General features: G+C 41.6%; 1 protein-coding gene across 2 annotated transcripts in view; it reads right to left on the reverse strand.

The window, feature by feature from the left end:
* AKT1 (AKT serine/threonine kinase 1) overlaps positions 1–17,061 on the reverse strand; it is a 68,171-nt gene that overhangs the window by 8,960 nt on the left and 42,150 nt on the right. For both annotated transcript variants that reach the window (XM_018082651.2, XM_018082652.2), the window contains exons 5-10: positions 15,197–15,328; positions 14,965–15,030; positions 13,007–13,075; positions 12,162–12,287; positions 10,746–10,874; positions 6,264–6,478 (exon numbers count right to left, since the gene is read on the reverse strand). In XM_018082651.2, the coding sequence (XP_017938140.1) occupies positions 6,264–6,478; positions 10,746–10,874; positions 12,162–12,287; positions 13,007–13,075; positions 14,965–15,030; positions 15,197–15,328 (737 nt within the window). The remainder of the gene's footprint in view (positions 1–6,263; positions 6,479–10,745; positions 10,875–12,161; positions 12,288–13,006; positions 13,076–14,964; positions 15,031–15,196; positions 15,329–17,061) is intronic.

The following is a 17,061-nucleotide window of genomic DNA, read 5'->3' on the forward strand; positions in this document are numbered from 1 at the left end:
TCCAGTGGCTTTGCCAAGTCTCTACCAGACTCCTTGTTCCTTCCCCAGCACAGATGATAATGGCTGATGGAGAGGGTGGAGTCAATCCTCCTTATCCACAGATGCCAACAGACGGCACGAAGTTCGGGAGTGACTATGAGCTAAGAAGCACCTGAATGGTGTTTTGCAGAAGCAGGCAGGAAGGCTGGTTGGCTGCAGCCATGTACAAGTGCTTTGCAGAATATATTATCTAATATGAGCCTTTGTTCCATGAAGGGCAAACACGTACTCCAGGAAACGCCAAAAAAACCTCCAGATGCTTTACTTACCTTTCAAAAATCTATACTATTAAACAAATCCAGTCAAAGCGAATGGGGAAACGATAGAAACCTCCTGTTTTGGACATGGACTTATTCCAAAATACACTTCTGTTTTCCAGAATTATTATGAAAGGACTCTCAAGGAGAACAAAATTAAATGGGCAACTAACACAAAAATCATGCTTAAGCACCACTGAGAATGGAAAGAGCAGCAGGTTTGTCTTTCATAGGGACATGCAATACATAAAGAAAAATATAGCAGAAATAAGAGCTTTGAGGAGATTCCTGTACAATAAAGTTAAATTCCGTGCATTTAAGTCTTCAGACAGAACCAAAAACAGTATAAATAGGACTGGAAAAGCAAAAGCTATGGAAATTTACAGTATACGAAGAAATATAACAGAAAGTGTAGAGACCAAAAAGCAATTTAAGAACAAACAAACACCTCAAAATCTAAACTTCTGTCTAAATTGGTCTCCTTAAGAAACACCTGCCAAACAACTCTGGTTATTCTTTCAACTTCTATCTACATTTGAGAGGCTTTTTTCCCCCTCTATTTTAGTTAAATCAAAAAAATGAAAATTATTAATGAAGTGCAACATCAATATTAAACTGAAACAATTTTCACATTTTAGCTTTTTATGAAACTGTGTATTGCTTTCAAGTTCCATTAACCATTTAATGACAAATGTCTGTGCTCCACGAATCAAGGGCAATCAGCCATCATTCCACAGATATATCATGTAGAAACAATTTTTAAAATTTATGTGTTGTATGTTTTTAATATACATATATAAATATAATGTATAAACAGACAGTCAACAGTGACAGTATTAACACCATCCAGAAGACTGCAATTACTGGATCACATGAAAAATATTGTCCACGTAAAAAAAAAAATAAAAATATTTGTCTGCATAGAAGTAAACAGTGCTCAGCAGCCTCATCCATTCCCAGTTCTTTCAAGAAGAAACCCACAAGCTTCTAGTTTTATAGTTAAGAGGTTTCTCCAGTTTCTACAGTAAGGACAGCCAGGCTGCAGCGCAGAAAAGTGGGAGCAGCCACCTCCACTCTGCCCTGCCAAATAATCCCATCCCTGAGCTCGTGCTTTGCTGTATTAGGAGCCACAATACAGATTCTGACTGTGGGCGAATCCCCATCTGAAGAGACTGTCATACTTGGAGGCAACAGATCTCTGTTGTTCACAGACCTGCACGTGCACTACCTCTCATCTGAGAAGATGGACGCAGTTTTAGGCATCACTTCTGCAGTCACCCTGTCTTCACATGATTTGTCTGAGTCACCCCTGTCCCCGAACCTGGTTTTACAACAGCACAAACATACCCACCAGGCTCAAGAAAAGCAGCTCAGGAAAAGCTATTGGTGTTCGCCAGCTCCAAGCACATAGACACATATTTCTCCTTTTCTGATACAGTCAAGATGGAAACTAATATTTTACTATGTCCCTTACCTTCAGAGGCCTCTAATAGCCACAGGGAAGGATTTGGGAACTGCATCTACATCACTTTCCTGTGACTGGCACTATCAGCACAGAGAAGCTCTGGACGGCTTTGGGAACAGCATGATTTGATGACTCCAGATTTGGAAAGAAAAGGCCACATTCTTCCTAAAGCCCTGTACACAGAGTCTATTGGGGCTTTCCTGCTCAGAGATTAAGACTTTTGGAAAGCCTAATGCAGCTAACTTCCAGCTCTGTGCTGAGCCTTACTTCCCCACTTCTTCATTAACTATATGCACGTGACACAAACACAGTAGATCCAGAAGCACTGAAAAAGTCCCCACTCCCCAATATTAGTAATCAAAAGGAGTCATGTTTGAAGATGCTGAATCTTGGGAAGTCTCTAAAGTACTGGTTTCTAGAAAGCTGGGAGAAAAATCTCTTTAAATCTGCCTTTTATGTTTTTCTCAGTTTCAATTTAGATCTCTGTGGGTGAACTGTTTCACTTTGTCCAAATCGCTCTGGACAGAACCAAATTAGGCTAAAATTATCATACCCAACAGCCAAGTCTCAGTCTGTCTCAAAGCACCTGGTGAAACATGAAGACTTGATGAACACTTTGCAGTTGAACTGATATGCAGGACACTGGAGCTGACTGGAGGCACTTTTGTACTCCAGGCACAATTCAGAGTAAACACAAACATTTGTCACGTGTGGTTTCAAAACTTTGCATGTCCACAGGGCACCAAAGTCTGCTGTCCAAGAGGACCAGCTATTCAAGGTTATCTCCTCCTGCCAGCCACCAGCTTAGCTGGGACCACCTCCAGGCCCCTGCAGTCCCCATTAGCATCACCTCTAACTCTTCCAACTCCAGCAGCTGCTGTGTGGGCTGCAGACCTACCTGTGCCTGAGAGCAAGTTTGCTCAAGATCCATCTAACCTTCCCATAGCAGAACACCACAAACAGAGGACACAGACACACAGCTTAACTCCTTTCACAAGGAAAAAAAAAAACAAGGAGTTTGGTTTTTGTACAGGTAAAGGCTTGATTGACTCTCATACTCCTGAGCATCTATGGCCAAAATTGTACTCTGGATGTGGAAAGAATCACCACTGCTAGGAAAAAGTGAAGTACCAGATCTCTGTGTGGCTGCAAAAACTGATTAGCAGGTCCCAGTGACCTTCAGCTCTCCAAAAGCACAACCACAATTCTGGTTGTGAAGTCATTAAATCTTTGAACAGGTGTTTGTAAAATGCTACATCTTCTCCCTCTCGTTCTTCCTGAGTGGCAAGGGCCAACAGCACCACAGGAGACAGAAGCAGGTGAACAAACCCCATCTGAGAGAGGCTGAACAACCCTGACCTATGACAGGGGGCACCAAGGCATGTAGTGAAAACACATCAAAATTCAGATTAAACCATCCTGAACTTCTTTCAAGTTATAAACCTGCCAAAATTCAGAGCTTTTGAGACACTGCTGATTACAAACCCACCCACCCACCCATCTGAACTCAGCCCATTTACATGGAGCACTCTGATCCATGCCCACTTCCACGGGCTGCAGTCTCCACAACCAGAGGAGTAATAATGAAAGTTAAAAACTTTGTTGTTTTATGTGTGAAAAAATGCTCTGATTACCTCCTTTCATTTGATCTATGTCACAAAGCAGCAAAGGAGAATTTCAGGTCACATTAACAGGAAATATTTACAGAATAGTTTTATTCCTTCTTAGGAAAATTAGGGCTCACATTACAAGATTAATAAACTTCTATCAATCCCAAAAGAAACTTCAAAATTCCTTTTCTCTTAGAAAATGGATTTCACATGACCAAATTTAGAAAACAGTCATGATTAAAAGCAGAATGCAAATTACTGTTCTTCACATTTTCCCCACATGCCTGTCAGTTTGAGACTGAATGGGTATGACTGAACACAGGGTGCTAACCCTGCTTCTGTAAATCCAGCTCAGGTACAACAGGTCCCTTTTAAGATTTAACTCACTGACACAGATCACAATTCCTGAGATCCTTGATATTTAAACTACCCTCATCACTGAGCTTCATTATATTAACCTTTACTGATGTTGGGGGTTTTTCAGATAATGATTTTACGGGAAGTGACAACATCTCCCAGTTTCATTTTTCTCATGAATTTGGCCATCTCCTCCATCCCACTCTGAAGTTCACCAGCAGTTACTAAATGCTGCCAGTTCTGATGCTTTCTGCCACAGACAACATTACAATGATACTGACTTCTGTCCACCCCAGGGCTTTATGGAAGAGGGGACTTCTGCTGAATTACACAGTGACTCCCCAAAGCACCATCAAAGGGCCAGTGTCAACCAGACTATTGCACATTATTTAACTTTTCAGTGACTGCAGTTTTGTAGCTCTCTGGCTGGTTTTTGTCAATATGGTTCCATGAGCTCACTGTGAGTCAACTACCAGGTATGTCAGGCTCCCACCTCAGCATACAGACCACCCAGAAAAGAGAGTGTAACACTACAAGGGCAGGACTTCTACCCCTCATGCTTCCAGATTAGTTCTCTGTGCCGCCTGAAACGCCACAAAGCACAAGGGATTTGCCAAATCACAACCTCAGTTAAAACATTGTGTGAATGGTGATTGGTTAGAGACCAGTATTTAAGAACAGTCCATGATCCAAAAAGCTTGGGAAGCACCAGTGTAATTAGGCATAATTACAATAAGGCATGTGTGCAGGCTTGTCTAGTCAATAGTTATTTCTATCAGCAGTATGAAAATCATCTGTCCAACAGATCAGAGCAGCGCCGCTTCCAAGCCTGCAGAAGATACATGTGAAGAAGTGGCTATTTGTATAAAGTGAGCATATTGTGGAGTAATTATTGGCATTGGGAAAATCTTGTAATTAGAAACGAGTAGGCGTTCTTTGTTTGTCAACAAATTGCATTTTGGTTCATCAGAGATGCTCCTTTAAGAACAAATTGCAGCAGATGCTGCTTGTGTTTTCCAGTGATTGAAAGGCCCCACCTGAATAAGCTACAAAAGGGTCACAATTGCATTTAACCCAGCACTTTACTGGACAGGAATCCTGTTGGCAGGGGTTGCAGCCAGGCTCGAAGAGCACAGTGCCTGGGGGGCTGCTCATCAATTACACAACCTTCTCCTGGAGGTCCCCTTGCAGGCGCCGGGTTCAGGAGGGGGGTGCAGCTGTTGCCACCTTGTACAGGGCTGGCCACGTTCCTGGCTGCAACTGTGCCCCGTTCCCCACGTCACCGCCAGGCTGAATCCTCCAGCAGTATAAATTGTGGATTTGCATTACAAGATCTCCCAACAGGATTTTCCATCAAAAACAGCGATAGAAATAGCCTACAGTGATGACAGAAATCGTTCCTACAAGTATCCATGTACCGGCAAAACCCGCTTTCCTGCTGTGTGCACACACGTGCACAGAGACTAAACAAACACCAGAAAGCAAACGGGAATACTCTGCTTGCACCTCACATGAAAGGTTTCCTATTTGGGGCCCATTTACAGTGGAAGGTTCAGGACAGAAGATCAGGGGCAGAGTCACAATATTATTTGTTCTTAAAACGTCTGGGTTGACAAGATGGCAGGTTTTTAAACTGATGTTTATCTTTGTGCGAAGGTCAACATCCTTTTTGGATCTAGTTCTATATTGTTTGTCAGCCATTAGTGGCTTAGGGTTTTTTGTTTTCTTTTCGGTTTGTTTTTTTTCTGTTTTAAAATCAAGGGTTATTTTTTAAATAATACAGCAATTAAAAAAAAAAACAAAAACAAAAGGACAAAATAAGAAAAGTCAATTGAACATGGTTTAAACTCCACCACAAACATGGTACAAACACCACCACCTACTGTCCAAAGCAGGATACTATATCACTGGCACATATTTAAAGAAAAAATTCAGAAAAGGGACAGCAGTCTCAGCTGGGACAGAAGGTGAAAGTATTTAGTGTAGAGTAGCTTATAACCCACAGCAGCCACTGGATTTGTTATGACCAAAAGCAGGGTTAACTTCCTTTTTCCCCAAGCTATAGTTTTGCTTAATGGCAGCCAACCTACTGTGAAGTTCAGCACCAAAGCTCCTTCGTGTCACTATTTGTGGTGTCAGCTCATGTCAAAAGTTAAAAATAAATGAGTAGATCCACTTTCTGCATCTTGTTGGATGATCGCTTTAAACAGATTAGAAATAAAACTATAATTTTGTCAGAAATACCTTCCTCAACTTTTAAATAAAGAACAATATCTGGCATGCGTGCATGCAGGCAATAGCCCTTTGTGCAGTACAATTTTCAATTATCTTGCAGTTATGACAATAAGGTTATTTCATATGGGAGTGTAGAAATGGTTACTCCTAAGTCACCTGTCTCAAAGACAGTTCCCTTTCATTCACATAGCACAATTATTAACTTCCTTGTGAAGCCTGTAGCAGAATTTTTCTGTGGGTTTTTTGGCATTTCTGAGGGCACAAGTACTTAAAAGTGCAACCATTAAGCAACAGTCTCACCTTTGCTTAGGATCTTTCTTCAGCAAACCTGACAAGAGAGATTTTGCTTCAGGTGACAATGTGCGTGGAAATCTGATCTCCTCCATAAGGATGAGCTCAAAGAGCTTTTCGTGGTCCTGATTGTAGAAAGGGAGCCGGCCACACATCATTTCATACATCACGACTCCTAAGCCCCACCAGTCCACTGCACGGCCGTAGTCATTATCTTCCAGAACCTGCAGAAGGTAAGGAAAAGGCTTCAGAAGAAACTCCCAAACCAGGCACGAACACAGAATTTGAGAAGCAAAATTTAACTCAGCAAGTCCGTCTCACATGATACAGCTGAATCTACCAGAAAAGTACTTGCAGAGTATCCATGTGAAAAGAACTGCCATCCATGCTCACCATCCCAGGTGAGCAGAATGGGGGAAAGGAGGTAGCAGGTACATTACAGCAGTCTCCTTCCCTTCTTCCTCACACCCTCCCTCACATTATGGTCATGATAAGCACAACCTTTGAAAGTCCAAAGGCTGAGAACTGTTCTCACATTACAGAGCCAGCTGTTAAACTCTCACTTATTCATCACAAACTGTTCCAAATGGAATCCAAATTTTTAGAAAAAACCCAAACCACCAAGGAGCCATATGAGGAGAAGAGACCGTCAACCTGTTCCCTCACAAGCGATAAGCCAAACATATCCATCACCTTCATATCAGCCTGCCCACCCCAAGGGTTGCTCTGCACATGCTAAAAGACCACCCACAAACACTCAATGACTAATCTACATTAAACACTAAGAGCCAGAACACCACTCCTAACATTTGACCGGCTGCAAGGCTGTAAAACGGCAGCCAAATTGTCTGGAAATGTTTCCCCTCCACCCCTTTGCCCCGCTCTAAAGGCACTCCTGCCTCTGCTTAGAGGGCTGCAAACCCAGGAACTGTCAGTGGGGTGGACTTTTGCCAGGTCTTACAGCAAAATGAGCCCAGCACAGTTCATTCTTCTCTCCCCCGGGCAAATTCTACCTAACAAAGCTGTGGCTGGTGCAGGGACTTAAGACCCCAGCAGTGCCCTCCACCTCTCCTGCTCGCTGGTGAGAAGCCGGGCCATAGTGCATTTCTGATCTTCTGCACAGTGGGTTGTTGAAGGGAGCAGGGAGAGTTTTGTGCCTTGTGCAGTGGATGTTACAAGGACTTCTCTAGACTTGGTGTCTCCTATGCAGTTGTCTGTAGCTGACACCAAGAGTCTCATGTTCCAGACCCTGTCCTCAGGTTTTAGTCGTCATCTTTACTCCTTTCACGGGTCTGCACTGAGCTGCTTACTCTTGCTAAGAGCACAAACCACAACTGCACCACCATCGTGTTTTCTTGCTGTGTGGTGTCCGTGTGAGCTTTACATTCCTGCGATTCAGAACACTTTACGCTCAAAAGCAAAAAGGTGAAAGAGCCAAACAAAGTTGACAAAGCAAGTTTAACAAAAGCAAGATCTGAACCTCTTACGGATCTTGATAAAGGTTTTGCAAATAAAAAAGAAGCATCGGGACACTTCACGTAACAACTGTTTGCACTCTGGCTCTCTGCATTCACTAATTATTCCCCTTAATTATCTGAACGAGGGAGAGGGCCTGCAGTAAAAATCAAAAGGCTGCCAGGTATTAGATTACCCCACGTCGGTCTATTTACAGCATCCCCGGCCGTATGATTCACACCAAACGACAGCTGGCTGTGCAGCTGCCCCGTATATGTATACGGCCGACACAGCTGCCGGCCGGACAGGATTCCAGGAGCCGGCCCCGTCCTTCCCAAGGCATGGCAGCCCTTCGGCTCGCAGGAGATATTGTGTGACAATGCAGTTACCGCTCTCTGAGTCACCCCCGTTCAGTGAGCGCTTCCTGTTCGCACTCCCCTACACTTGGCTTGCCTAAAATAAAACAGTCACAGGGCCTCCAATTTTTATTTTTTAAACTGCCGCACGAGAGATGCAATAGGAGATACTGAAAGAAAAAGAAAACCACAATGGCCTTTGTTGTGCACTTAATAAATGCCATAGGTGCTTTAGAAATGCAGTAAACACTTCAAATGTTACTTTAGTAAGTGCATTATAAGCTGTATTATAAACTGTATTACTAACTGCAACATTTCCCTTCACCTCCATTAATTCTAAAAAGAATATAAAATGCTTATTTCTTCAAAGTTCTTTATCACAATGAGCATACACTCATATTAGTGACTGCATAAAAGAGAGCAACGGTGTATCAAAAATACACCGTAACAAAAAAGATATTGCACTCATAGATATTGCAACACACTGGATAGCTGGGGAGCAGTGAAGTAGCAAGGTCATTTCACTTAAATTAAAGGATCATCATTTCCTAATGAGCAGCTCTGGACTGCTGTGAGATGGAATTTGAAAGAGAAGGCAGAACAGCTGTAAACATCACAGCCATTGATGCATCTGACACATCAAAGTTGACATGGTTCAGTCACTGTCATCCATGCATGAGATTCCAGTATGAACCTAAAAACAACGATGCAACAACTGTACAGACACGCCGCTGTGCTGGACTCGAGTTACAAATGCAGACAAGAGGCTCAAGACCCCCGCTTTTAAGGATGTCTGACCTCAAACACATGGAATATCACTCGCGCACAATTTCCAGATTTTTTGCATGCTATCAACCAGATGACAAAAGCCTCCAGAATTTAACACTCCAACTCACAGATGGGGTTTGCAAGTAGGGGAGAGAACTGGGTTAATCAAAAAGATTTGTCCTTCAGGGTTTTTGGATGAGCCAACTCAACATAAATATTAAAAAGAAAAATAATAGCAAATGCCATAAGAGAAAGAACAACACAATGCCTGCACAGGGAATCCCCACATTCCGAGTTAGGAAAAAACAAAACCAAAACAATAAATATTTTCAGCCTCCTCAAAAAACCCTTGACGAGAAACTGAAGTTCAGCAGTTGATTTTTTTGAAGGAAGCTAAAATAAAAGCTAACACTGCATCATGCTGCTAATTACTCTCTGCATCAGTAAATCTCAAACTGTGGTGCATGGACCCCAATTTAGATTCACTGAAGACTTCTGGTGATCCATGGAAAAGCTGGCAGTTATCATGAGATTGGCTCCACCTCCTTGCTGCAAGCTACTTTGACAGGTGCCCACGTTCTCCATTATTACAAAGAGACTGGAGGCCCTTGAAAGCACCTGGGAGTTAAAAAAAAAAACAACCAAAAACCAAAAAAACCCCAAGAGCACACTGCCACCACTATGTAAGCAGAGAGCACAAAAGTGCTGATCAGCAGACACCAGCTCTCAGCAGAAATATTCCTCCTCCACTTCGGTTTTCCATAATCTGTACTCCTGCATACTTCAACTCAAGGCAGGTTTGCAATGCCCAAGTCTCCCAGCTCAGGGAAGGCTACATCCTGGCTGTGTCAACAGTATATAATCTGCCAGCAGCCCGAGACTTGCTTCTGCCTGTGCTCTGAGCTGGATAGAAACCTAAATGCCACGGGTTGCAAAGCCCCCACTGCAAGGGAAGTAGTGCTTGTGCAAGGCACACCACATTAGCTCGGGCTCTGTGCCCCACTAATACAGGGAGTCTGCTTCCAGACAGCTCGGAGCGTGGGCAGAGAAACCAGCGTCTGCCTGTGAAACACCGTGTGTACATGTATCCCCTACAACACAATTCCACTTTTGATCTGCCCGTAACTAACTCACAGCTATAACACCACCTGTGTTGCACAATTCTCGGAGTGTTTCCAGGAGGAAAGCTGCAAGAACACATTTACATTTTACACTTTACAAAAAAAAAAAAAAATAATAATTTTGCACAAGAAAAAAAAAAAATCCCCCAAACATGCCATTTGGGGGCTGAGATCCCCTGCCTGGATTTATTTCCTCTGAAATTGGAATGTTCAAATTAACATTGAGAAACATCTCGTGCTTTTATAGTCATAAAACAGTTGGCACTTTTAATGCATACCATGCTAAATACTGCAGAAAAAGCTTGGTCTGTCCTTTTTTTGAAAACATGTCGCCTTATACTGCCCTCAAAGAGTAAAAGAATTGGACAATACTTTCACTTCTTAAGCAAAGTCCTGTTGATAACTTTCAACAGGACAACAAACACCATACTGCAAAACAAGTAATACAGCATATAGTATTCGAAATGATTTAAAAGATTTTTTTTAAAATTACATATCTTTTACATATTAAATTACATATTACATATTAAATTACATACAAGAAACAAACTGTTCCAGTAAAATGTAAATACTCCCTGAAGTGGACGGAAGATACTATCCTGGTGAAAAATTATCACATATCATTATGCTAAAGATACATTCCAGATCATGATGAAAAAAAGGAGTCTCAGCATGTGTCATAGCAGTCAGTGCATGAGCACATAATGGCACAGGAATTATTCTGTATTCTTACTGCTATCATGGACAGCATATAAGAAGGTAATTTAACACAACAGCCAACATAAACATACCTCCGGCGCAAGGTACTCTGGAGTGCCACAGAAAGTCTTCATTGTTGCTCCATCCTTGATGCCTTCTTTACATAGTCCAAAGTCTGTTATTTTTATGTGTCCATCTTTATCCAGCATAAGATTTTCCAACTGGGAAGAAAATCCAAATTAAAGACATGATTATGTATAACATACACTGCTCCTGAGCAGGACAGCAAAAGACATAAATTTCTGCAGATCAGTTTTCAACCTCATTCTCACTGGGGTCAGAACAATAGTAGCTGCCAAAGCATGTATAATGTAAATATACATTGTAACACTTTCCTTAGTTCTTTAGGGAACATTAGGTAACTAATTTGCAGTAACCAATGGTAAAAACAGAAGGAATGCGGAACGTAGACATAATATTTATGCTTCTACAATATTATCCCCAACAGAACACCAGTTATTTTGAACATATATTAAGTATTCCCCCCTCACACAACTTCATCCCTGCTTTTGCTGTGATTTTATGAAATAATCTGTACCAGTAAATAACAGCAAATCAAACAGAAATCTTTGCATGGCTACGGAACCACTTCCAAAGAGACCCTTTAAATGAGAATCACTACATACAGTCACTCAGCAAATGGTATTCATCTTAGCTTGGGCCACTAATTTTTGAGAAAGCCACCCAGGTATCACATGTCCACCATGTACAAATAAGGTGCACTTTCAAACGTATCATGGTGATATGGGAGACAAAATCCCAGCAGAAATCCCAAAATTACTTTGACATAGCCTGAAAACATTATGAATGAACACAATGTTCATTCTATATTGCTCCTAAATAAACTACCAGTATACCCTCACACTCTCCTGAAAACTCTTCTCAGGAAAAAAGAAAATGCTACTCTTAAAGCTTCCTCAAGAATTTCTCGAGTTTGTTTGCCCTGAAATATCTTGTTTCATTGGGGTTTTTTTCCCCCTTTGTGCTCACCAAACAAATAAGTAACTAACATGAAGCTAAGGCAATTTTCTGACTGGAAGCAGGTGCTATGAAGACAGTTCTGTGAGCACACTGCAAGGAAGAGCAACATTCACACAGTGTGAATTTGCATCTATCTGATAAGACCAGGATTATGTTCCACCGTGCAGAAGAACCAGTAAAGTTTCTCTTAGAACATAAGCAGGCAAGTGAAAATGAAACCCAAGTAGCCCAGTGCCCCTTCCTGTTTTCTGAAGGGCTGCCCCAGGGTCCTGATAAATGCCTCATACAGCCTCTTGAACTATGAAAGTGTACAGACATCCTATAAAGTCACGCCCAACAGCTGCAACAACAGTTAGGATAAAGTTCAGTCAGGAGAGCATTTCTTAATAATTCAGGCTCATTTGCTGTTGTTAACAGCAAACAAAAAGCCAAACACCCAAAGCTTATGAAATTATTTCTCTACATACCTTCAAATCTCTATAAACCACATTCTTCTCTGAATGCAGGTAATCCAGCGCTGAAACAATCTCGGCTCCATAGAACCGAGCTCGGTCTTCAGAAAAGACGCGCTCTCTTGACAGATGGAAAAACAACTGCAAGAACAGTGATTTGTTTAACTTCAGATGTTTCTGAGTTATGTCTTGCACAGGACATCCTGCTTGGAATGTGCTACTACCTAAGAGAAAACCCCTTCCCTTCCTCACCCAGCTGCGTTCCCAAATGTGTTAAAAAGAACCATAAATAAAATGATTTGACAATTTATATCTCTTATTCACAGATGCACACTGATAACGAGCTTGTGTGCTGCAGTCTTGTATGTTCAGAAAATTATAAAAACTCTTTTTGACTGAACTACAATTACATATTAAAACTGCAGTGTGATTTGGAGAAATGTTAATATTCTCACTTTTCCTTCTTGATTGTAACAGTAGTTAGCTCCCTCCAAAGTAACATAGTTCTCCCTCCACAGTAACATATGCTCACAATATTCATTAAAAAGTGTTAAAACTTGTCTGAAGAAAAACTAGAAAGCAACCTTGCCTTCTTGAACTTCTAAATGTCAGATTACAATATATTGCTGTCATGTAAAATAGGAACCTACGCCCAAAACCTTTATGTTCTAAAAATGGAGTTGAGAAAATTAAGAGTCTTAATTTTTAATATTAGTTAAACCTGCAAACAGCTCTGCTTAACTGGGACAACTTGGATTAATTAGAATTGCAAACGTGGACCTTAGCTAAATAATGTCAAGCAGAATTAGCAGTAGTACAGGAAAATCCTAGAGTATTAAACATTATTATATTTCCCTTACCTCCCCTCCATTAGCGTACTCCATAACAAAACACAAGCGATCATGTGTCTGAAAGGAATACTTTAAAGCCTGAAACAGATTTAAACCAAAACTTAGAAGACAGATCATAGTGACAATTATAAAAGCATTTTTAATAGAGTTTCAGAAACAGACATGAAATTTTCTATTTTAGTGAACTTTTTGTCCTTGAGTCTTATATCATACCTACACTTTCCTGTTGCATCTGAGGACTGATCCACTGCCAACTTATTTCATTAAATAAATTTAATTAAACATTAAATCAATCCCTTGCAGAAGCAATCAGCACCTATAAAGCTGTGAAACAAAGTCCTGGCTCATTAAAAGTGACACAAAATGTATGTACCAACAGTGGCTGTGAAGTTTCCTTCTCAGGCCACAAGTTCCCACAGGCTCCACCTCACAGACAAGAGGCTCCGACCAAACCCCAGAGCACCGGGTTTCACTGCACCAGCGGTCCTCTTACATGAAACATATATATTTACACACACCAGCCCCCTGGTCTCTGCCCTGCTGCCTGCAACTGCTCCCTGCTGACAGTCTGCCAGAGGATTGAGCAACACTGTCGATACCAATTTGTGAGCAATTTGCAAAAACAGACCGGATGGAGGGTGTGATGGAGTGTCACAAGGTGCCTTTGTACAGTCCTGTCACATGTGTTCCCGTGGCAAGAGTAACATCAACTTGTTTGCCATAGTCTTGAGATTTCTGGTCATAACCCATAACATCATAGAATACCCTGAATTGGAAGGGTCCCACAAGGATCATCGAGTACAACTCCTGGCCCTGCACAGGACAACCCCATGAGTCACACCATGTGCCTGAGAGCATTGTCCAAACAATTCTTGAACTCTGTCAGGCTTAGTACCATGACTGCTTCCCCGGGGAGCCTGTTCCAGTGCCCAACTACCCTCTGAGTGAAGAACATTTTCTTAATATCCAACTTAAATCCAGTCTCACAGCTGACTTCAAGAGACCTAGTTTTGGGTATTTGAGTTTATGAAAGCATCAAGGAGAAAATATCACATGTGGTATCACTGTCTTCATTACTAAGGGTGACACTTTTAAACTACTCATATTATTGCAGAGAAAGGGAGGATCAGGTTTTAGACATTCATGATTACACTCAATACAGACAATATTTACTTCCAGAGGTCACACTTAACAGGGCTTAATTCCAGTTAAGCCCTTGTACCTGGCCAAAGGAAACAACCAGGATCCTATACAGTCTCTTGGAGGGTTTAAGCAGCTGTAAACAACTCAGAGACAACTTGTAATAAATATTAGAAACAAAATCTTGAGATGGAACTTGGATATCTGAACTCAGCACAGAGAGATTGCTGGCACTGAAAGTCTAAACTGAGAGTATGGTTTGATTACACAGCTAAGCCAATCCAAAAGGAAAGCAGTGGTTAAAGCACAGTCCTGCTCTTCCCTGCCCCATTCCACATGCTCCCACCACTATTCTTTGGCTGCCATTACCAGTGTTCTGATTCCACAGTTTCTGAGAGCTTAAAATAACAACAAAGACAAAATTAAAGGGTTTTTCCCCACTCTATCTTCCTGAACTTGTTTGTCACAAGATCAGGGTCACCCTGATCTCTGCTACAAAGAGGAGACCAAGCATTTGGAGGACAAGGGAAGTAGATATTTCTCTCAGAGATAGCAAATCATTAAATGGGTGAGCTGTAAAGTCAAACCACACCCTGAAACACTGTCTTCAAGAGGTACTGAGGACCTGCTCTGCAAGAATCAGAAAACTTTTAAAAGTATTTAAATTTGTGCTTCCCAAAAATGGAAAGGGTACAAAAATACACAGCCACTCTGAAAACACAGATCTCAGATGCATTATATAAGTAAAAAAACCCAAAACCACACAACAGGGAAAGCCTTGTTTGTCATGATGTCAAGTAACACTCAGCAGAGGCAGAAATGCTTACTGTTAGGAATGGATGCCGAGAGTTCTGTAGGACACGGTTTTCTGTCAGCGTGTGCGCTACTTCATCCTGAAACACAAGCAGAAGGAAATCAGCAAGGTGGTTCCCCAGATCAGGGCTCCATGTAAAACACTAACAGAGCAATTATTTACAAGTTCTCTGAGAATCCTCAGCATGACTTTGCCAAAGGCTGTATCAAGGGCAAACCACATCCCCAGGTTTCCCATCTACTCACCTTTGCTACAATAACTTCTTTCTTCAGAATTTTCATAGCGTAATACCGTCCAGTTGCTTTTTCTTTAACTAAAATGACCTTTCCAAAAGTGCCTTTTCCCAGTAGTTTAAGGTATTCAAACTCGTTCATGGTCTGTTAATGATACAGATAAAAAAGAACTGAATTACATGAACTAACAAGAAGTATACTATTCTCAGCAGAAGTGCTCATTCACGTGAGAATGCATTGCATATGTTACACATGTGTCTTTTTGTTAATCTTTTTGTTTTGTAGAATTCAGGAGCAGAAATGACTCTTCCATAAAAATGAATGCCAGTGCACTTCCAAATATAATCAATCAAACTATTTAGGGAAAACCATAAGCTTTCAATTAACTGAACGCTCTTTTGCATGACAACACTCAACTGTGGAAGTAACACTCAGCATACATTAATCCAGATATTTTGACCTCTTTGTCAGTGCAGACGTTCCTTAAAAGGCACATGCTGCTCTGATTCCAGGGATTAAACTCACACCTTTTTTCTGATGTTCCCTGCATTTCTAGGAGGGTGCTTTCTTGTGCCTCATTGTACTTCACTGAACAGCATCAAAACCACAGGACAAATAACTGCCTCACAGATTAGCCATGTTGCAGGCTAAGGACTCTCTCTGTGAGATCAATGATGGCTGCCAACGTGGCAACAATCAGACTTACACAACCCAAGCCTCAGTTGAGGAAAAAAATTAAGACGCTTTCGACAGTAAACTTCCTCAATAGTCTTCCCTAGAACTGGTTCAGGAGACTTCCTGCTAATTGTTCAGTACAGTTGATATCAAGACTTCAGTCATCACTGTCACTAACACACCCAGGGAGAGACAGTCACTGTTTCAGAAAAACAGGTATATTTGACCAATGTTTGACCAATATTTCTCATTGCATTTCTATGAAGAGTTGCCCAGCAAGGGCAGGATCTGTTGAGTCAAGGATCTAAAGGCCTAATGGCAGCTTTAATTCAGAGAGACATGTAAGTAGCCACCCCCATCACTCTAAAAGCGCTGACATGACACAAGGGTAACAAGAACTTAGTGAAGAAACTGGTGGATAACTATCTTTTTATAGAAAAACATCAGTTTTCCCAAAACTGAAACAAACTTATGAAAGTAGGTGGGGATGTCAACGGTGAGATGAGGACACAAGAAAGTCCCCAGCTAAAATCCACAAACATTACATTCACTTGGGAAGTTCCTATCAATTCTTTCTTGCAAGAACAGCTGGGATCACTTTGGAAAACAAAAATCCAAACAGAAGACCACAAGGAGGTAGAAAGAAGTGAAGGAAGGCTAAAGACAGACACACCTAAAAAGGCTAAAGATCTCCTCTGGTACACACTCCTTTCATTGAAGGCCACTGCTGAACTGGCACTGTGCATTCAGACTATGTTGTGCCTGATGCAAAACCCCAAGCTCTAGGAACATTACAGACAGACACTGCAGTGGCTGCAGGGGGTCAGCCTAAACCCTTAATCCAGAGCAATTAAATTCACTGGACCCACCCTAAATCCTGCAAATCCACTGGAATACCTTTGTACCCGCCTGCAAAGAGTTTAGAGTCATGTGGTCTAGCAGGAGCTATGATTTCAGGCCCTGTACCACAGGAAAACAGGCAAACCAAACCCAGACACGAGCTGGCCTTGAAAGTCATCCAGTAAGGAATCTGAACTCAGAACTCTGGTGGACCCAGATAGGCTCTGCCTGGTACCTGCTCAGCTCAGACAATTGTTTCCTGCAGAAGCTGCATCTACAACCAACTGTGTAATTGTTATGGGAACAGATGTGGTTCGATGGCTATTTCTTGTCTACATTTGAGAAGACCTAAAAAAACAGTT

The sequence above is a fragment of the Manacus vitellinus genome, unplaced genomic scaffold, assembly GCF_001715985.3.
Source record: "Manacus vitellinus isolate BGI_N305 unplaced genomic scaffold, ASM171598v3 scaffold_6_pilon, whole genome shotgun sequence".
Lineage (NCBI taxonomy): Eukaryota > Metazoa > Chordata > Aves > Passeriformes > Pipridae > Manacus > Manacus vitellinus.